The sequence below is a fragment of the Globicephala melas genome, chromosome 1, assembly GCF_963455315.2.
Source record: "Globicephala melas chromosome 1, mGloMel1.2, whole genome shotgun sequence".
Classification (NCBI taxonomy): Eukaryota; Metazoa; Chordata; class Mammalia; order Artiodactyla; family Delphinidae; genus Globicephala; species Globicephala melas.
Window position 1 is genome coordinate 187,656,789 of NC_083314.1, and position 21,015 is coordinate 187,677,803.

The window sequence follows — 21,015 nt, forward strand, 5'->3', positions numbered from 1 at the left end:
TTCACCAGCTCCTCAGCAGGGGTGGAGCCTTGCTGCCGAGCCCTGCCTCGCACTGGGGAGGGCAGGGAGCCCTCAGGATCTTAGCCTCGGGAGAAGGGGGCTTGTCCCAAGCTGCCTCAGAGAGCAGGAGTCCCTGGTGGCCCCCAGCCGTCAGGACTGAGATGGGAAAGAGTGTGGGTGCCCCCAGGGGGGCTTTTCTGTAAAGTGACCGGGCCCATGGGGGACATGCAGTCACAGGTGACTGCAGGCCCCCGTGCGGCCAGGGCACCCATGGGGCCTCTCGGGGAGGTCACCGTGGTGCCCGGCTCACAGCCCCCAGGAGGAAGCTACACGTGGGTACAGAGTGCAGGCTGGCGGCACCTTGGGGAGGTGGGATCCCGTGGGTGGGTGGCCCTCGGAGGGACCTTTGCCGACTGGCAGCGGGCTTCATCCCGGGCGTCCCAGCCAGAGCCGCCAGGACACAGCTGGGGCAGGGCAGAGAGCCTGGCCCACCCCGTCAGGCTTGCAGCCATCGGGGCACCCGGGGGGCGTCTGCTTGGCCCTGGGTGCTGTGTCAGCACAGCCAGGGCTGCGGGGAGGCTCTGCCCTCTGTTCTGGGGGGCGGCTGCCCGGGAACCTCCTGCCTCCAGGCTGACAGCCTTAAGGGGCTGTGGGTCGCCCATGGGGTTCCTGTGGGCGCAAGATGACCCTCGGCTTCCCCGGGGCCCCCTAGAGCCCCTCTTCTCTAATGTCCTGTCCCCTGCCTTGCCTGCAGCCCCCAGCCTCAGCCCTGCCCCATCCCCGGCAGCAAAACTCAACTCTGCATTTCAGCCTGCAGCCCTCTGGTCCCCACACGTGAGATGCTTCCCCTGACTTCCCAGGCCTGTGTGGCCTGGCCCGTTGGGCTCTCAGCCGCCGGAGACCCCTGGGCCTGGGTGCGACTGTCTCAGGCCCCCAAATAGTTGGGGGGGCATCACTGGACTCGTGAGCCCGTGACCCTGATGGGCATCCTGGCCAGAAAGCGGTGGGCAGGGTTGGGGGGCACCCGAGATGGGGGTGGGGCAGCTGGCAGGTGCAGGGCGTCTGGGCCGGGCACCACGCACAGCCGCCTCCCCAGTTTCTCTCCGTCACCCATTCCTCACCCGGACTCCAGGCCCTCACATAAGAAGCCAAGATAAGGCCGATTTGTGGGCTAATCAGTTCGGGCCAAAGCAGGCAGGTGGGGCGCCCGTCGTCCCCCCAGCCCCACTGTGTCAACCGCCACGGGGACCCCTGCCCCGGGAGGTGAGCCCGGCCCGGGGGCCACGCTGCAGCTCGCTGGTCCATTCATCCGCTCACTCAGCGCCGGAGGAGCACCCAGAGCTGTCAGAAGTCAGAGGTCAGCAAGAGGCCGTACCCACTGCAGAGCTGGGAGGTGGCAGCACGGCAGGGCGAGCAGGGCCTGAGGGGGTGACCCGAGGGCAGAGGGCCTGGCAGGGGCCTGGGCGCCGGGCCCCAGTAGGAGCCGGCTTCCAAGGCCAGGCCGACTTTGGGGACCAAGCTCACTGCTGGGTGCTGGAGAGACAGGACCGGAGGAGTCCCCTCATTGGCCAGAGGGCCTCACCAAGCCTGTCGGGAGCCCAGAGTGTGTGTGGGGGTGGGGGGGCCGGGCGCAAGTGCGCCCCCCGAGCCCCGGCTTCAGCCCAGCCTCTGGCCTGTGGGGGACACCAGACTCTACACCCGTGTGGGGACCTCTCCCCACACTGGCCATTTCATGTGCCCCCGGCAGCCCTCAGGGATCTGAAGCTGGTCCTCACCCCACCCCTTGGGGGGCAGGCCTCTCTCCTGCCCCTCTGGCCAAGGACAGCTTCTGTGTCCAGCCCAGGACTCTCAGGTGTCCTGAGGACTCCGGGACCCCACATCTGAGAGCCGCAACTGGACAGGGGCGGTCGCCGTGGGCCTCGTTCTCTGCCCGGTCCGGCAAGTGAGTCCCAGCCCCAGGGTCACGTGCCGGCCGCCGTGCTCCCCTCACGCGTGCACACACCTGCACGCGCACGCAGACACCTGCACACGTGCGCTCGCACACCTAGCCGGGTTGGGTTGGTGAACAGCTCACCCACTCAGGCGAAGCCCACGCTCACACCTGGAGCAGCTGCTCTTCCCTCGTGAATGTGGAGAGCAAGCAGGTGTGTGGGGACCAGGTGGGCCCCAAATGTGCTGAGATCCCGTGCGGTGAGCCCTGGCCACCACCGCAGATGGCATATCCCTCAGGTGTTCCTGTCCCCTTGCCTCTGGGCACTGACTGTCCACTGAGGAGCCCGGAGGTTCCCAGGAGGCCTTGGGAAGGTGTTCTCAGAGAACCGAGGATGCCTCCTGGAGGCAGCATGTGACCGACCCCGAGTCCCATCTCGCACGGACTGGCCCGCCCCTCACAGAGACTCCTCACCCCCTCGTCAAGCCCCTGGCTGAGGCTCCTCCCCCTTCCTGGAGCACACGGGAGCCCCAGCCCCTTCCCAAGCCCAGGTCCCCTCCGCCCCTGCAGCCACCCCACAGCTCAGCCTCCTTGTGGCTGCAGGCCTGGCTGCCCCCCCCAGCCCGCTGTGGCTCCTCCTGGGGTCTGGCCCAGGCAGCCTGCTCTGGGCACCCACCTCCTAACGCTGAGGGAGGGTCTTCCTCTTGCTGACCTCTGACTTCTGTTGGCTGTCAGTGCCCCTCCTAGTGCTACTGGGGCTGGGCAGCCTCCGGGGGTCCTGGACTACCCGCTGAGGAGTCAGGGGGCCCCTGCCCGGTGGGTGGGGATGAGGTGGGCCGTCCCCCACCAGGGTGGACCGCTGCTCCCAGCCTCGCCAAGCCCAGCATCCCCTCCCCACAGGCTCGTGACTGGGGTCCCATCTCAGGAGGGCTGGGCCCCAAGTCTAGATCAGGTGTACACTGAGGTGTGCTGCGTACGGCTGCGGGGTGGGGGCAGGGAAGCCACGGGGCGTGGGGGAGAGCCTGCTGTGACCCTGGGGCCAGGATCACGTGTCAGATGGGGGAGCCCCTGGCTAGGACCCGGGCCCCTCCAGCCCAGCCCTCACCCCCTGCATCCTGCCCTCCAGCCAGGCCTCTGCACAGGCTGGCCCTGTGGTCTGCTGGGACCCCGTACCTACTGGCTGAAACCGCTCCCCGTCCCCCGGGAGACTTCCAGCTCCCCTGGCTGGGTGGGCGCTGCCTTGGAGTCCCTGCCCTACATGTGTAATTGAGGTGTCCCAGCAGACGCTCCCCTGAAACAAGTTCGTGTGGCCAGCCCGGCGCCTGGCCCGCCCTCACCCCTGGCTCAGCCCTTGGGTGCTCCCAGCCCTGACCCCTCACCCCACTCTCTGGACCCAGAGCAGGGAGCTCCCTCCCGGCCCCCAAAGGCTGTAGGTGGGGAGGGATGGGCGGGGGCAGCAGAAGCCCAAGTTCGGGGTGGGCAGCCACACGGATGAGGCAGGTGTTGGGGCGAGCGGCAGGGGCTGCTCGGGGAGCATATCAGTGAGCTGATCGTGAGTGGGGGGCTCCTGGCAGGGACCCTCCGGGGGGCCCACCCAGGAGCTCAGGTGCAGCCACCTGGAACAGGGTTGGTGAGCAGATCTGCTTCCGGAGGGGCTGCTCCGGCATCTCAGGGGCCACGGGGGTAGGGGAGAGTTTTCACCCAGGCACCCAGCCACCTCCCCAGACCTGCCCAGACTACAGAGCCCTACCGACCCCCAGCCCCACCCCAGGCTCCACCCCAGACCTCTCACTTCTGACTCCCCGCCCTCGGCTGACTGCCCAGCCTGCCAGGGACAGGACAGAAGGCCAGCCAATCCCGGAAGCGGGCCGCGCCCCCGGCCAGCATGATCCCAGCAAGTATATAAACACACCTGCTGGGAGCCCACGCCCAGAGAACTCACACCCGCCTCAGACAGCGCTCCACACCTGGAGGAGTGCACACACCCGCCCCCCGGCCCCCCGCCCCCCCCCCCCCCCCGGCGGCCCTGGAGAGGAACAGCAGCCAGGCCGGGAGGGGAAGGACCCAGCGCTGCCAGGACGAGTGACCTCGCGGCCGCAGCCTGGCCGTGACAGCCAAGAGGGTCGTGCCTGGGCCCCGCTGACCCCAGCTACCAGGTAAGGCTGGCTCAGCTGGCACTCACCTCTCACCTGTACGGGCTCAGGGTGGGGCACCTCCTCAGAGGGGTGGGGCCTCCGTGCCAAGGAACCGGTTATGTGGGGTGAACTGGCTGGGGGAGGACAGCCTGCAGTACCCCCAGACCCTGCTGAGGCTGCCGCCTGGCCTGTGGCAACTGCTGTCACCAAACGTAATGACGCTTCATGCTGCGATGCCGGGGCACTGGTGACATCACAGTGATGTCACCGTGACTCACGGCGGTCACCGGCAGGAGGCAGCAACCCCTGAGCCTTCGTGACACGTCACTGCGAAGTCATCCCACCATCCCTCCTGGACTGACCAGCAAGTCAGGGTCAGGTCACCCCTGGGGGGCCTCCTGGGCTCCATGGGGTCACGTGGCCAGCGTCTTCCCAAGGCCCTGGCCTCCTCTGTCCGTCGTGAAGGTGAAGGGCGAGTCAGCCCCTTACCCGCCCTCCTCCAAGCAGGAGCCACGTGGCTGTCTGGGAAGGAGACCTGGGCCCCGTGAAGGGGCAGCAGGCAAGAGGGAGAACATCCCACTGCCCCCTGATGGCAGCTGTGGCTGGTGTGACGCTCCCAGGTGGCGGGCCGGCCTAGGGAGGATGGCTGGGGCTCATCCAGCACCCCGCCCCCCGCTCCCCTGGCCACAGGCTGAGGGTCACTTCCAGGCCCTGAGGGCCAGCACCAGGCAGCCCTGCAGGTTCAGGCCGTGGCTGGGGGACACACCTCCTCCTCGGGCCACGGCCACCACCCTTGCTCGGGCCCTCCAGTCTCCCGCAGCGCAGCCAGCTCAGGCCGGCTCTAGATCCAGAGTCCCAGCCCTCACCCAGCCAGGCCTGGCACCCACCCTCACACAACTGCCCGCAGATCGGGTGCGTGCCAACCAAATCGGCCGCCCACACTGGGACCTGTGTTCAAACCCACTTCACCTGACCCAGAGCCACACTCCTCCTGTGAGAGCCTGGGCCCCGCTGGCTGTCACCCCAGCCTCCGAGCCGCCTCTTCTGCACCGTGGCTGTTCTGTGTCATGTGCCCAGGGCCCACCCTGGCAGAGCCCCGATGTAAATAGTAACTGTTGTGGGCCATCGTCATCATCACCTTTATTTCTGCCCAGTGGCACGTCCAGGTAGGCCAGGGCTGGTGGGAGGGGTCTACAGAGCAGTGGTCCACATGGCCCAGGCAGACTGGGACACCCCAGGATGCTGAGCCCTGACTCAGCAGGTGAGGGGCTGGGGAGCGCAGGGTTACAACTTGAGCAGAAAGACCTTGAGCCAGGGACAGGTGGGACTTGGTGGGGGTGCCTGCAGATGGGCAGTGTCCTTCCCGGAATCTCTGGGTGATGCAAGAGAGGGATGGGGAGACAGCGACAGACAGACCTTGCAGGAAAGGGGCAATCGAGGTCACTCACAGGGGTCTCTGTTTGTCCCACAGCCCAGAACCATGTCATCAGGCCCGCAGGTGTGGCACACGGCCCTGCCGCCTGCCGGCAGGAGCAGCCCCACCGCCACAGTGCCCAGGTCCCGCGGCTCGGCCGGCAGCCCCAGGTCCCCCGGCAGCCCTGGATCAGAGAAGACGGCCTCCCCGCTGGAATGCTCCATCTGCTTCTCGGGCTACGACAACATCTTCAGGACACCCAAGGAGCTCTCCTGCACCCACGTCTTCTGCCTGGAGTGCCTTGCGCGGATGGCAGCCGCCCGGCCCGCAGGCCAGCCGGGTAGCGAGGTCGTGCCCTGCCCGTTCTGCCGGCGGCCCACAGCCGTGCCCATTGCCGGGGCCCCCGCGCTGCACACCAGCCGCCAGCTGCAGGCTCGGATGCCAGCACACCTGCGGCGGGAGGAGCCCGTGTGGCTGGAGGGCACCAAGCTGTGCTGCCGCCCGCCACCCTCTGCGCCTGGCCCTGCGGCGCCCGGCTTTGTGTACGTGGACGTGAGCCCGAGCAAGCCTGCCACGCCCGCAGCACCCGTGCCCACCCCGGGCCCTGCCCGCCGTCCGGGCTGCCTGGCCCGCTGCTGGGCCCGCCGCAGGGACTGGAGGCGCGCGGCACTCATCGCCGTGCTGCTGCTCGCACTCTTCTGCGTGGTGCTCTGGCCCGTGCAGTGCGCGCTCAGGACCGGGAGCCTGCACTGCCTCCCCCGGCCACCCCCTGCCACTGCCCCCGCCGCCGCCACCTTCTCGCTCGGGTCCCTGGCTGACAACTAGGGTTACCGCCCCCACCCCCGGGATCCCAGAGGAGCCCCCTGGGATCTCTGAGGAACCCACACCCGGTTCGGCACACCTGCCCCCGCTCTCTGGGGCTGGCTCCTGTCGGGTGGACAAAATGGTCCCCCGAGCTCCCAGAGATCCCAGATCCCTGTGGGCCCCAGAGGCCGTCCCCCTAACTTCCATCTTGCAGATGGGAAGACCGAGGTCCAGGAGAGAGCTTGGCGAGGCCCCTTCCCCATACACACTGTGAATCGCACGCAAGACCAGCCCCTTGCTGAAAAGGGAGCGGGCTCGCCATCTTTCTTTTATTTTCACATTTCGCCCACGGCTCCTCCCTTGCCCAGGCAGGGCTGGCCCCTTCCCTCGGGTGGCCAGGGGGACAGAGGGCAGCGGCGGGGAGCCCAGCCCACCCTCCTGAACTGTACATTTTTAAATAAACTATTTTGTACTCGCAGTTGGTAAGGGGTCCTCACTCTCTGTGTCCTCTTTCCTGCACCATTAAGCCCCTCCCTCCAGAAAAACCCCCAGTCTGCCCCTTCTGCAAAGACCCTCCATCCAGAGGACACCCCCACTGGACTGCACTCCCAGCAGCACCTAGGGTGGATGGCCGCAGGTTCTAGGGCGTCCGACTGCTGTCCCCTCTGGGCTGTGGATGGGCTGCGGCGATTCTGGACTTGGCTGCCCCCGGGGGCCGTGAGGCTCTCCCAGGGAGATGGAGAGGGCCTGGGGCACCTGAGGCAGGCGGGACTGCTGTGGGGCCTTGGCCTGGTCCAGGGCCCTCCCCCCCAGCCCCCACCACGGTCACACCAGGCCGCCTCCCCCAGAAGTCACGGCCCCACAGTCCCGCCTGGAGCCCTGACTGGAGGGCCGCAGGACCCCGTGGCCCCCGGGAACCGAAGTCCAAGTGTGCACGGAAGAGGGGCTGGTGACAACCAGCGTGTTCTGAAGACCCACAGACCTCAGGCTCCTCCAGCAGACCTTCCCGGGCCGGGCCAGGCCTGGCTGGTGAAGCGAGTGTCGCGAGGGCGGGCGGGAGTCCTGCCAGCCCCCACCCCTCCCCCACCCGGTTCTGCCCTCAGCCCCAGGAATCCTGCACTGCCAGCTTGGCATGGCAGAGAGGCCAGGCCGGTCTGGCTCGCACAGGTCCAGCCTCCTCACCCCTCACCCCAAAGCCCAGGATTTCCTGCTCTTACCAGCTGGGCCTCTGGCTCAGGGACACCCTGGGGAAGCTGGGCGCAGTCGTGGGGACCCACATGCTCTCTTTCTCCAGGCCCCAACAAAGACGCAGAACTGAGAAGAAGGCATTTTACTGAGACCACAAAGCCACAGGGACATCCATGATGGGAGGGTGCAGCCGTGGACCACAGGCCAGTGACATCACACCGTCACAAACCAGCCAGGCACACATGGAGCCTCGCCCTCGTCTCCGTGGTCACACGAGCACGTCACATATTCTCTCATTCAACAAACACGTGTCCACTCGTGACAGCAACGTGACGGTCTGGGCTAGGCCTGGACACGGCAGGGACGGAGCCACTGCCTGGCCCACATCCTAGACCACGGCTGTGGGCAGGGCTGAGAAGCAGCTTGGAAGGGGTGGGGAGCATGCAGGAGGCAGGGGAGAGGGGCACAAACGCTGGTGACCACGGACTGGCACTCACTTGCTGGTCACTCGTGTTCCACATACAGGCTGACACTCAAACGTGTGGCACACAAAAGGTCACACATCGTCACTGCGCCGTGCAGGTGGTCACTGGTGGCCTCCCACACTGAGACAAACCGCAGCCCTGCAGCCCTGCCTCCCCTCCTCCAGGAGGGGCAGGGACACCGGATCTCCTAACCTTCCCTCACCATTTCTGGACGTGCAGACCTGGTCAGGGAGGGTCTGAGCGGCAGACCCGGGACCCCCGCCCCCCAACCCCGCAACGCTCTGGGCTGGGCGCCGGTCTGCACAATCCTAAACACCGTCCTTTGGAGGAACGCGAGGGCCGGCCTTGCTGGGCTCCCGCCTTCTCGCACGGCTCCAGCCCCAATCGGGGCGCGCGCACTCGGAGCCCTCACGGCCAGAGGCGCAGCAGGTTCTCGTACACGTGGCCGGAGGCCTCCGGGGTGCTGCGGGCGGAGACGGGCTTCGGCTGGGGGCCACCTGCGATCCCGCCCCCTCGCCCCGGGCCCCGCCCCCACGCCCGGGCCACGCCCCCGAGGCCTCCCTGCCGGGACTCCGCCCCACCCCCACCCCCGGTCCCTGACGCCCCACTCACGCCGCCGGCGCCCGGGACGGCGCGGTTCCGGGGCTACAGCCGGGGTCGGCGGGCGAGGCGCCCGCCTTCAGGGAGTCGCGCTCCTCGGGCGACTCGCGCTGAGGGGAGGGGCCGCTGGTCACCATGGTGATGCCCCCGCAGGTTCCGCCCCGGCCCGGCCCTGCCCCCACCTGCTCGCGCAGGCGTAGCTGCTCGCCCCGGATGTACCGCTGCAGCGCCAGGTACACGAACTTGTACTGCGCCTCGGTCTGCACCATCCCCGAGCGCTGCCGCCGCACATGCTGGATCGTCTTGGGGACGTCGATGTCGCAGTCCAGCCCTGGGGACGAGCGAGCTCAGGGCGGGGCGGTGAGGCAGGGAGGAGGTGGGAGGGCCAGATGAAATAGGCGGGGCCGGCAACTGCAGGAGGGCGGGGCTAGATAGAAGGGGAGGGGCCGGTACCGGGGCGGGGCTAGATGGGAGGGGGCGGGGCTCGATTGCGGGGCGGGGCCTGCCTGAGGTGGCTCACCCTGCCTGCGAATGACGTCCACCAGGATGTCAATCACAATGATTGTGCCGGTGCGTCCGATGCCGGCGCTGTGGGGACGGACCAGGAGGCCTGTGGCCAGTTGACGGGACAAAGCCGTGTGGCCCCTTCCCCGGTGGCACCTGTGCCGCTGGCCCCGCCCCGTCCCTGGTCGCACCTGCAGTGCACTACCATGGGTCCGGCCCCCGGCATGCCGCTCTGGGCCCGGTTCACCTCGTCCAGGAAGCCAAGGACGCCGGTGGGCTCGGCCGGGACTCCGTGGTCCGGCCAGCCGAAGTACTGGCAGTGCGCCACTGTGCGCGGTGACTCCTCCTGGGCAGGGCGGGCTGGTGAGCGCCAGCCGGGGGGTCTGGGCGGGTCCCAGGCGCTCCGCGCAGTGTCGAGGCTGACGCTGCTGTGACCCTCGGTGGGGAGGGGCCCAGGGACTGAACCGGGAGGAGGCAGGCTGTGGCGCGGTGGGGTTTGCCAGAAGGAGTGACCAGCGGGTCCCGGACAGAGCAAGAGGGAGTGGGAGGAAAAGATGGGATTCAGGGCTTGGGGGACCCCCCAGATGGCCCCAGGAGGCTCAGGTGCCTGGGGAAAGGAAGAAAGATGGTCTGGGGGAGAGAGCAGCTTTCTGGGAAGTGAATTCGATTTGGGAAAGGCCAAATGCAGAGGCTGGCAGGACCCCCAGGTGCTTAGACAAAGGGAACTGGCCAGGAGGGATCTGTGCCTGGGAAAGGAATGGGCACCACCAGCGTACACAGGAGGCCGAAGGTGCCGAGACGGCCCAGGGAGGGCTGGAGGGAGAGGTGCATGTGGGTGTGAGGCCGCCCTGGAGCCAGGCAACTGTGGCTGAGAACGTGCCCGACTGGAAACACTGCCCAGCAGAGCCCAGTCCAAGACTGTGCCCACTGGATTGAGGGACGTGCAAGCCACCAGGGCCAGCCCAGGGCCTCCTCACCCCAGCGCAGACCTGGGGACTTCCCGACCACTCTGACCCTGGCCCCACAGGTCTCGTTGCCCTCCAGGCTCACCTGGTCTGCCCGCCACACCTGCAGCTCCCTCACACAATAGCCCTGGGCCTGGTGCTCAGCAACGTTGCACACACGCAGGCGGCCATACGCTTGGCTGCCGTGCAGCTCTGGCCAGTATCGGAAACACTTGTTCTGGGAGGGTGGGGGCATGGCATCAGCCATACTGGAAGACCACCAGCACCCTTGCCCCTCTGCCCCGTGGGACACACACGGGGTCTCTTCAGTGCCCTCCCTGCTCCCCCAGCATCCCTAAGACTGAAGAAGCAAGGCTGGGCCAGCACCAGCACCGGTCCAGTGGGGCATGCGGCAGGCAGAGGGGAGGGACACGAGCCTGAGCCCCTACCCGGCCTCGCTCCACCTCTCTGGTGGTCATGACGATGACACGCGTGTTCTCCTGGTGCACCATGGCCCAGAAGGCAGCTGCTGTAGTTGGCAGACAGCCCTGGGTGGCGATGTACACCTTGCCTGGTCCGTGGCCTGGCTTCTCCTCTGGGTCACTCTGAAAGGAGGTGGGGTCAACTGCCTGCTGTTTCCAGGAATTAAAGTGCCAGAGGACCAATGCAAGTTGATGCAAATGATATGCAAAGTAGCCCAGTGGCTCACACGCAGTCCGCCGAGGGCACTGAATATTTGTCCAGCAGGCTCTGAGGACCCCTTGTGGACTGCCGCACCCTGAATATCCCCCTGAATATCTATTGTCTTGCCAAGGTCCACAGATCACTTCAGAGCTCCAGGCTCATTATTATGGGGGATGGGGTGACTGGTGTTTGATCCACGCGGGGCCACGCGTGCAGCTGGCCACCCACACGTCATGCACACTCACCCTGATGTAGTTGGCGTTGATGTAGTCGGCTCCAGGCGCGCTGTCCTCCACATCACGCAGGATGACACGGGTGGTATCAACTGGGAAGGGAAGGTGCCGCTTAGGTCTCCAGGGCAGAGGGGATGCTCGTGGACCCCACCTGCTTCCTGGCCCGCTGACCCGTGGTGAGCAGAGACAAAGGACAAAGGAGCAAGAGGGGGCGTCACACCACTGGTGGGGAGTGACCCCCGCCTCCACCCTCCAGGACCCCTCTGCCAGATGGGCCCCTGAATGTGGTGAATGGAGCCCTGGCCCCCCATGTGGCCCCAGGCCCTGGCCTCACAGGGGAGGATGTTCTTGTATCGGTTCTTGGGCTTGTTCTCCAGCCGCTGGCCCTCTTTCCGGGGATACAGGAGCCGGCATTCCTGCTGCTGCAGCATCTGGGGGAAGTGGGGCTTTAGCCCGTGGCCCCAACCCTTCCCGGGAGCCCTCAACACCCACCCACACCCCCTGACCCACACCCCTCTGCTGGCCCTTGCCACAGCCCCAGAGGATGGGAGTTGGGGCGGGGCGGAGCGGGCAGCAGTCCGGCACCTCGAACTCCTCCCAGAAGCCCTGCTTGGCCTTCTCGCTGGCATCCATGGCCTCGTTGAGCTCCCGCACACGGCTCTCAATGCTTGTGGCGCTGATTCTCGTGGTCTTGAGGGGCTGGCAGGGAGAGGCCCGCGTCCAAGCTTAGCAGGGTCCAGCGGACCCCACAGTGCCCCGGCGCCCACAGCCTTGCCCTCGGCCACCCGGCGCCAGCCTGGTGTCCTTTTTCCCGGGTGGGGCTGTGCCAGAATCCCTTGCCCCCCCAGGTGGAGAAGTCCACTCAGAGCCCAAGGTTCAGGTGCCCAGGGGCATACCTGCTGGAGGTGCACTACGGTCCCCGACCTCTCCACCAGAGGGTTCTTCCTGTAGCATTCCACCAGATCTCCCAGGGTGTCAAACCTCTCGCCGCCTCCCACATCGTACTTCCCATCTGGCTGTGGGGACGGCAGTGAGCGGCCGGTGGTGCCCCCTCCCCTGGGTCACCCCCCAACCCCGGCCACTGCCTCCTACCTGGAAGTGTATCATGACATGGGTGACGCGTGCCTGGCGGTCCGCCCTGTCCAGCTGCTGTGTGAGCACTGACAGCACGAAGTCCCCAGGTTTGCTCTGACTCTCCCGAACCAGGAAGCTGCCCGGACGCCCCTTCTGCATCAGCAGCTTCTCGGCCTCCTTGCCAGACAGGTGCCCGTGGTACCACCTGGCCCAGAACGGCACAGGTGAGACCAGGGGCCCCAGCCTGTCCAGGTGAGGGACACAGACCCACACGTAGCCTAAGGCTCTGAGACACAGATACCGAGAGAGGCACAGACCCACCCAGACCTCGGGGGCCCAGGCAGCACCCGCACCCAGGCCAGCCTCCGTCAGCCCTGCCCACCTCTCCGACCCTCCTCCGACCCGGAAAGCAGCAGGAGGCAGGACAGGCGGGCCCTGCAGTGCCCCAGGGTGACCACCAGGTGGCAGCCTCGTCCTCAGCAAGGAGGAGCAGGATGGTCTCCCCAGGCCAGCCGCACCCTGCTTCCACGGCAGATGCAGCTGGCTCAGACCTCTGCAGTGCACATGGGGAAACCGAGGCTGGGGGAACCTGCTCTCCCCAAGTCACCAGCCAGGAAGGCAGGGGGCAGGCTGGCTGCAGCCCTCCCACCCCGCACTCACCCCTGTGGCTGGTGCCTGGGACCTGGAAGAAACGAGGCCAGAACCCCGGGGGAGGGGGTGCAGTACGCTCCCTCAGCTTTGCCACAGTTGTGCCCAAGCCTGACCCTGAGTCCTGGGGGCAGAGGACACCCAGAGGCCATGCCCAGCGGCCCCTGCCCCCTCGGTCACTCGCACGCACACCTGAGCAGACACAGAAGCCTGGCTAGATGCAGACCCAGCTGCCTACCGTTCCGACGTGGGGTCCTGGCAGCTCAGCGGGTGCCAGAGCTCCACGGGGGCCCCGCCACGCTCTCGGAGCAGCGCCCCGCGCTGGCCTGTGTAGTGCTGCACCAGCTCGGCCAGCGTCGCGAACTTCTCCCCTCCGTACAGGTCATAGTAGTCGCCTGTGTTCTGGATCTTGACGTGGGTCACCTCGTCGTGGCGCCTGGAAGGGCCGGTGCGCCAGCCGCCGTTGGGGGTTGCTGCTCCCATCACCACCCTCAGCTTCCCGAACAGTGCCTGGGGTTTTCCTGCCCTGAGATCTCGGCCTCTGCTGTCCCCCTGCCACGAACAGCACGGCCAAGGCCAGGCCCCTCCCCTCTGCAGCTCCCCGTGTCCAGCCAGTGTCCGGGCCCCACCCTGGGTGGCGGGCACCCCACCCCCACTGCCCATGGGGCAGCCAAGATCGGGCTTGTCGACCACAGGCCTGACTCTCCCTTGGCCTGGAGGCCGAGGCTGGGGCAGCCTCTCCGGACAGACTCTGCCTCATTCCAGACCACCTGCCCAGGGGCTCCAGAGGATGGGGGACTGGGGCCCCGAGACTGCTTCCCCAGGTGTCCCAGTGTGGCCTGGGAGGCCCAGGAGAGAATGTCTGTGTCTCCAAGGTGAGGGAGGTCCATCCTGAGGGCTAACCTCATCCCGCCTGCTGCCCAGGTTTAGTAGAAAACCCGGAAGGAGCTGGAGCCCTTTGGGCAGACCCCTCCCCAGACCCCAGACTGACCCGCCTCACCCAGGGTGGATGGACACGGATCCGGCTGTCCACTCTGCTGGTCGTGACTCCTCCTGCCCATCCTCCCCACACATTGGCCCTTTCAGGGCTCCGGCGAGACCCCCAGTGTGCGGCATCCCCAGGAGATGGGGGCACGATCCCAGCCATTGAGGCCCCTCAGAGGGTGGGAGGGAGGCCCTGCCGAAGCCCACCTCACGGAGCCCTCCCTGAAGGCCTCTCTAAGTGGCCCCCTCCTGCCCAGAGGCCACCTGGCCAGGATTGCCAGACTCCCCCCCAAGATCTCACCCCCAGCAAGGGTCCACACTGCCCACCCCCTCTGGAAGGACTGGGGAGCCTGATCCACAGCTGTGCCCCCAGCTGAGGGTGTTCCGACCCCTTGAAGTCTTGCGGGACCTCGGGGCCTGTCCACACCCGGCAGCACCACCCACCCACCTGACGGACAGCGTGAAGCCCCCCGGGCGGCTCTTGCTGGGTCTTGCCAGGAAGCTCCCGTGCCGGCCCTTGGACAGGAGCAGCCGCTCCGCCTCAGCCCCGCCGGTGTTGGGATGAAACCACCTGGAACGAGGACAGCAAGTTGGTGACGAGAGAGCCAGGAACACTGGGCAGTCCTGACCACACCCACAATGCCTGCTGGGGCTGCCCTGCGCTCACCACCGTCCTTGAGCCGTGACCACAGGGTCTGGGGTCCGTGGGGAAGGAGGGGGCGTTGGGGGGGACCGGGGACACAGGTGGGCAGACACTGAACCACAGTGGCAGGTGGGGAGGGCAGACCCCCTCCAGAGCCCCCACAAGGACACCAGCAGGAACCTCAGCTCAAGCCCTCGGCCGTCTCTCCCACCGCCCACCGGGCGCCCCAGCTCAGCCGAAGGCACTCGGGACCCCCCACGGCCACCCAGGGCTCCCTTCCTCCCCTTACAGCCCAGCAGCAGACCCTGGTGGCCCACCCCCCCCCCACCTTCACCGCCCCTCCCGGTCCTGGCCACCACCCTCTCCCGAGGGACCCCAGCATGGCACGCCAGTCACTGGGTCAGCACCCCCGGAACGAGAGCACAGCCCACAGGCCCGTCACCCCCGAGAGCGCCCCCCACCCCGTTGCCGCCTGCCAGTCCCGGCCCCTCACCCCACCAGGCCGTGCGCCTCAGGGCCTCTGCGCCAGCTGTTCTCCGCTCCCGGCCCACATCGAGTGACAGGGGACCCTCTCCCCTCACTCTGCGCCACCTATCCTGCCTTATTTTTCTTCCCAGTATTGGCACCTTCTTGACATATGCTACATATTTACTGGCTTGCAGTCTATCTCCTTGATTTTAAGCCCCACAAGGGCAGTGTGTACGGCAGGGTTGAAAACAGAGCCTGGGCATTAACAAACATCCTTGAATTCAGAAGGGAGCGACCTATGAATGGGTGGTGGGTGCTGGGCGAGCCCAGAGAGTCACCATCTGTTCTGCTGGGGGTCCAGGCTGAGAGGGACTCAACCCCACCCCCGCCACTCTGGGACTGACCTTCACAGCCTCCCGCACGAGATGGGGGGACAGGGCAGGGGGACCTCATCAGGACTGCACATGAGCCCACGGCTGAGATCATGACTGCTGTTAACTTTACCCCGGTGGCTTCTGTCTCCGTGTGTCTCCCCCATTAGGGCAGGAATTTCTGGCGCTGGGATTAAATCATACTCGTGCGGTGGCCCCAGAGCGTCTCAGAGCAGGGTCCCTGCACGATCCCCCAGAGGGACACTGTGACACAGTATCTGGCCTTCCATTGGCAACACTGTGTCTCCCAAAGGTCACCGCAGGAAGGGCTTGGGATCTCTGGTTCAGAGGTGTGTCCCTGGTTCACCGTGCAGGTGACACACGGTGTTGGGGGTAGCCCTGCCCCATCCTGCATCCAGTGGGAAACCAGGGCCCCCAACTCCAGCTCTGCTGCCTTGCGACCCCTCCAGGCCCCGCCCAGTTGTTCGCAGTCATAACCCCGGGCACAAATGGGGTGGGGCTGCTGTGCCCTGGGCAGACCCTGCCCCGCCCCACAGTTGACCCAGAGATCTTTCTGGAATGGGAATCAGATCACATCTCTTGCGTAAAAGCCGGCCTGCACGCCTCCTCCAGTCCTCCTGCCGCTCCCTTGCCTCTCCAGGGCCCCTTCGTCCCTGCCGTCAGCTCCTTCCTGAACCCTCCAAGGAGCCACTGTGCTCAGTCTACATCGCGCTGTCTGACGCACAGCCCATGGCAGGTGTGGGGTGTGCAGGTGAATGGATTAAAATTCAGCAGAATCATAATCCCAGTTCCTGGGTCACAGTGGCCACGTTTCACTGCTGAAAGCCACGTGTGGCCACTGGAGGCTGTCGACTGCGGGTGGGAAAGAAATATTTCCACCATCACAGAAAGTTGTGGCCTGTGCTGGTCCACACTGCCCATCTTCGCCTGAGTCACCACAGACCTGTTTCCCTGGGCTCTCAGGGTCTCCCCCGGCCTCCCAGGGCCAGTGGTCAGGCCTCCTTCCAGAAGCACGTACTCCACACGGGAGTTCTCCACACTCCCCTGGTTTCCCACCTCAGCCGGCCTGGGTCCTCTCCCTTCTTCTGACCCCGCGGTGCTGGAGCCCCACCACCTGTGCCCTACACGTGTCTCCATGTCCACGCACTGTCTACATCTCCAGCCCCACCTGGGCTCTGAGCTTCAAGCTCATAGACACAACTCTTTCCAGTATCTCTGTCTGAAAGGTAACAGCATCTCTATCTTAACGTTTGCAAAATTCGAAACTCCTGAGAGGGCCCCGTTCTATGCAGTCCTCGCTCAGTGAAGGGGGTCACCGCCCGCCCATCACTCAGGTCCTTGCCCTCAACTCCCCAGCACTCTCCCAACGCTGTGCCCTCTTATCCTGACTTCCAAACACCCCAGAACCAACCACTTCTCCCACCGCCCTGGGACCAGTGCCCACCGGCTCTTGCCTGGACGGCAGTATCGACTCCAGGTCTCCAGGCCTCATGCTTCACCCTCAGCAGAGCCATGGCAGACAGAGGGGTTCTCAGAAAATGCACATCAGAGCCGTTTAAACCTTGCCAGTGGTCCTGCGTGGCTCTCAGGACGCTCACACACACCTCAAGGACCCCCCACTAGAAAGCCCCTCCCCCTGTTGGCCATGTCTCTGTTCACTGACGTCACTCCGCATCTGGCCGCCTCCAGCCGGCCCTATGGGGCACGGCTCACGCTCCCTCCCTGACCATCCCGCGGCCCCTGCCATCAACGCTGCAGCTGCATCACTGGCCCACCTTCCACGTGTGGCACCTGCAACAGCAGACAGGCACGTACAGGCTTCTGCGTTTACCTGTCTCCCCGTGTCTTCATCACCAGACATGAGCCCCGGGGGAGGACAGGCTCCGTTCTGACCTCCATGGCTCCCCAGGGTCCATGTACTGGTTCAGAGAGGCCCAGAAGCTCAGGTGACCTGCACAGGGCCACCCAGAGCGCCTATCCAGCTCGCCCCGGGGGAAGGAGGGCTACCACCAGCCAGGCGCTTCCTGGGCACTTTCTGGGCCTGGGGTCTCAAGCTCCCTCCCGCGCTGGCTCTAGAGGAGTGGGACCTGGGGGCTATTTGGTCGAGTGGTTCAGCAGATGAAGCTGCCAGGGAAGGCTTCCAGGGGGAGGAGCTGCCACATGATGACCTCCGGGGCCAATCACAGGACAGCAGGCGAGGCCACCAGGAAAAGGGCGAAGGGCTCGTGCCGTCAGAGACGCGGCAGTGTGTGTGGGGGGGACACTGGAACCCAAAGGAAGGCCTCCGACCCCCCCCACCCTGGGGCCACCCACTCTGCTGAACCACATCCTGTGCCCAGATGCCGCCTCCCCCAGTCCCAGCAGCCTCAGACGCCAGTCCAAGATGGGCGATGCCCAGAGTGTGGGACCAGGGGCAGAGTGTGGAGGCCCAGCATCAAAGCCACAGAGCAAGGTGAAGGGCATATTGTTTGTCCTTTCTGGGACTCTCGCTCATACTCTCCGTCCCTCTCTCCTCCCCGAAAGCTGCCCCGGGTCTATTGGGTGGAAATCTCCAGGGGTGGGGTATCCTGAGAGGCCACAGCAGCTCACACCACAGCAGCTGCAACCCCAGGCCAAGGTAGGCCTCACTCCCCCGACCAGGCCTAGCGGTGGAGCCAGGTGTCCGCAGGCTGGCGCAGCCGGCGGCCCCAGGCTGAGGGGCGGGACGAGGTGGGGAGGCTGCAGTCCCGTCTCCAGTCTCCACACCAGGGTCACTTCTGTGCCAAAGGGCTCCCTGCTCGGTGGCAGGTCGGTGACTCAGCTCTGCCCTGGTCCCATGGTCAGGCAGGCCTGGGAGAGGGGCAGGTGAGGTGGGCAGGGCACGCTGGGCTCCCCATGGGTCTAACAGCCTGGGCCTGCCAAGGCCAAGGTGAGCCCAGTCAGTGCCCCGGAGTCCGAGAACAGCCCAGCCTGAACCCACTGGCCACTGTCTGGTCCAGCTTGCTGTGTGGCCTTGGTGTCCCAGCTGTGGATGGTACAGCTCCAACCCTGGGACCCTGGGAGACCCATGAATGGCCTGTCGACACGCTTACACACACGGTACAGGGGCTGGACACACCTGCAGGGAAGACATTGTCATGATGGTGGGAGATACACAGACAAGTGGGGAGGGTCCCAGGCTGGGACTCCAGGGCTGGGGACCCCAGAGCACAGTCAGTGTTCTTCTCCATCTCCTTGCCCCCAGCCCCTCCTGGTCCCAGAGGAACCTCAACCAAGGCCTGTCCTGTCTATGCAGAACCGAACTAACCAGAGACACGCTTTCCTCTCCAATCTGGAACAGAGGGGAGCTCGAGGGTGTTCAGCAGCTCCCCATAGGACCCGGCTCCTTCCCGAGCACCAATATCAACACATCAAGCAGCAGCAGTAGGCAGGACTTGCGCCCAGCCCTGCCCACAGCACCGGAGTCCTGGGGCGAGTGGTGCCGATGACGGTGCCCGTTGACCCACAAACCACAGGGCGAAGGGGAGGCGCCACAGGGTGGGGGCAGGTGTAGGGGGATGGGCTTCGCTTGGGACTTGGTTGGGCCTGCCCAGGCCCGATAGGGGCGTGGGCAGGGACCCGGGGGCCAGAGGAGGGACCGTCCAGAAGGCCATCAGAGGGCGGGGCAGGGAGGGTTGGCGAGGGCAGGCAGAGCCGCACCGGGGCTTTCCCAGGCTGGCCCAGGGTCACATGCACATGACGCGGACATGACCTTTTCTGAGCACCAGAACTTGCCTGGGGGACAAGAAGGAGTGAGGCCAGTGGAGCCCGAGGGTTGGTTCCAGGCAGAGCCCAAAACATCCTCCTGCCTGAGCTCCAGCTGGATGTTAAACCTGGGAATCGCAGGGCTCTGGGGCTGACAGGTTCCTGGAGACCCAACCCACTTGCACTATTCCCGAGCCTAAGAGGGCCCTCGACCCTGCCGGAGGCCACCGTGCCAGGCTCACCACACCCCTTGTAGGGATTCTGGAGCCCTCACCGCTGACGCACTGCCCTGGCCCCGCAGATCAGATCTTGTCCAGCCCCCTCACTGATCTAGGGAGTCACTCGGGGTCTTAGGGCGACCCTCCCTGTGACCTCCAGCCTCACCAAACCCCAGAGGGGCTGTTCCGGATGTGCCAGGAAGTGGCGACAGGCGTCTCACAACTGTGGCTCGCCAGAGATGTCCACATCCAGCTGGGGTCTGAGCTCACAGGAGTGTGTGCACACCCGGGGAGGGGGGCGGTCTGGTGGAAAGGGCAGGAAAGGCAAGTCCCGTCTTCCCTCTTCATGGAGGCCAGAAGCTGGCTTGACTTGAGCCCCGTCCCGGCTCTCACACACACCCCTGCCGGGGAGCTCACCCCTAAACTTGGTCCTTAGGAGGGTCGGGTCGGGGTGGGGGATGAGCCTGTCAAGGGAGGGCTGATCCTTGCAGGTCAAGGGGCCACAACTAGAGGGGGAGACCAGAGCCTCCAGGATGGCCCCAGTTACAGGACTGGGGAAACGGGGGGCCCCACCAGGTGTAACACATCTCTGGTGGCCCAAAGGGAGCCTGGAACAAAGCAAGGAGTCCAGGGGAGTGAGAGAGGGTCTGTTACTGACCTGACACGTGCTGCCCACTCTAGGCTCCAGCCACTGCCACCCAAGAGCACCATCCATTCCCTAGAGTCAGGGTACCTCTGAACCCCCACCCAGACCCAGCCCCCGATCGGAAAGAGTCCTATCCACCCGCAGGGGTGAGGCTGGGCCTCGATGGCCCGGGACGCGTGGAAGGGGGCAGGTGTCAGAAGGTCGGGCCTGAGCGCCACCGGTCGGGAGCAGGAGACGTCCCGGGGAGCATCTCGCCCGCACCCCCTGTCCCCGCCCATCGGCCGGAACCGCACGTGGTGGGGTCCCGGCTTCTGGCCACCGGGAGGCCGGGCTCACCTGCGCGAGGTCATGTCTGCTGGGCTCAGGGTGCTCCGGCCGCACGGAGGAGGCCCCGCCTACCTCGAGGATCCGCCCACCGGAGCTCCGCCCACCTTAGAGGTCCCGCCCCTCCCGAGCTCCCTTAAAAGGAGCCGCGCCCTCAGGTCTCGCTACGGTACTGGGAGGTTGCACCAGTTCCCCAGGGCGCCGGGCTTCAGGACGAGGGGCTCACGCCACATCACGGGCTCGGAGGGCGAAGGCGCCAGGCGGCCCCGGTCCGAGAGGCGCGTTAAGTGATTAATTGTGTCCTGTTCCTCTGGGTGCTTTCCTTCCAAGAACCTTTCGAGCTCCGCCTCCGTCCTGGGGGAGGAGGGGCTGCACTCCCCGCACCCTGGGTGGAGGGGCTCGGAGCTAGAGAAACGGGTGGAACAGGTCCCACCGGCCCCGCGTCCCGGAGGGGGACCACAGAGGGGCGGAGGTGGGAGCCCACGTGATAACCAGCTCTTCCCTCTTAGCCGTCCTAGCTTGGGCTGCCGGCTCCCCTTCTCCCCACCTCTGCCACCCGCCTAGTCGCCACACTTCCTAAGTGATGCTGACACCCCCTTGACCTCAGGGCCTTTGCTCCTGCTACAAGTGCCCCCACCAGGCCGGCTTTCCCTAGGGCCCGCTGGCCAATCGCCTGGGCTCCTAACCTGGGGATCCCGTTAGGACTGTCAGGGCCTGCCCAGCGCCACGCCGCCCCCCACCCCCCCCCCCCGCCCACCTTTCCAGGAGTGGTACAGCACCAGCTTGGAACCTTCTGCTGCTCGCAAGCCCTGATCCCAAATCACCACCACCAGTGCCGAGCGCAGGCTGGAGTGCCCCTCGCCCTCCTTGGCTTTTCCCCTTCCTCACCGTCCTGGCAACCTGGAGGGTCCTGCACCCTCAGCACTGGTTGCCCCGAGAGCCCCTCCTTCTGGAAGCATCAGCTCCCAGAGCAC

General features: G+C 66.1%; 2 protein-coding genes across 2 annotated transcripts; one reads left to right on the forward strand and one right to left on the reverse strand.

The window, feature by feature from the left end:
- Positions 1-128: 128 nt before the first annotated feature.
- RNF223 (ring finger protein 223) lies at positions 129-6,761 on the forward strand. Its single transcript, XM_070046230.1, has 2 exons — positions 129-4,086; positions 5,537-6,761. Exon 2 carries the CDS (start codon positions 5,546-5,548, stop codon positions 6,302-6,304), a length of 759 nt encoding a protein of 252 aa, XP_069902331.1. The 5' UTR covers positions 129-4,086; positions 5,537-5,545; the 3' UTR covers positions 6,305-6,761.
- On the reverse strand, positions 5,791-20,077 carry LOC115857865 (tyrosine-protein phosphatase non-receptor type 11-like). The gene is made up of 15 exons (XM_070046222.1): positions 20,054-20,077; positions 14,076-14,198; positions 12,882-13,079; positions 12,014-12,200; positions 11,818-11,937; positions 11,507-11,620; positions 11,256-11,352; positions 10,934-11,013; positions 10,454-10,609; positions 10,111-10,242; positions 9,252-9,406; positions 9,077-9,144; positions 8,569-8,887; positions 7,501-7,597; positions 5,791-7,039 (listed from the first exon to the last, which is right to left on the reverse strand). The coding sequence occupies exons 1-15, from the start codon at positions 20,065-20,067 to the stop codon at positions 6,902-6,904; spliced, it is 1,998 nt and encodes a 665-aa protein (XP_069902323.1). The 5' UTR covers positions 20,068-20,077; the 3' UTR covers positions 5,791-6,901.
- Between the last annotated feature and the right edge of the window lie 938 nt (positions 20,078-21,015).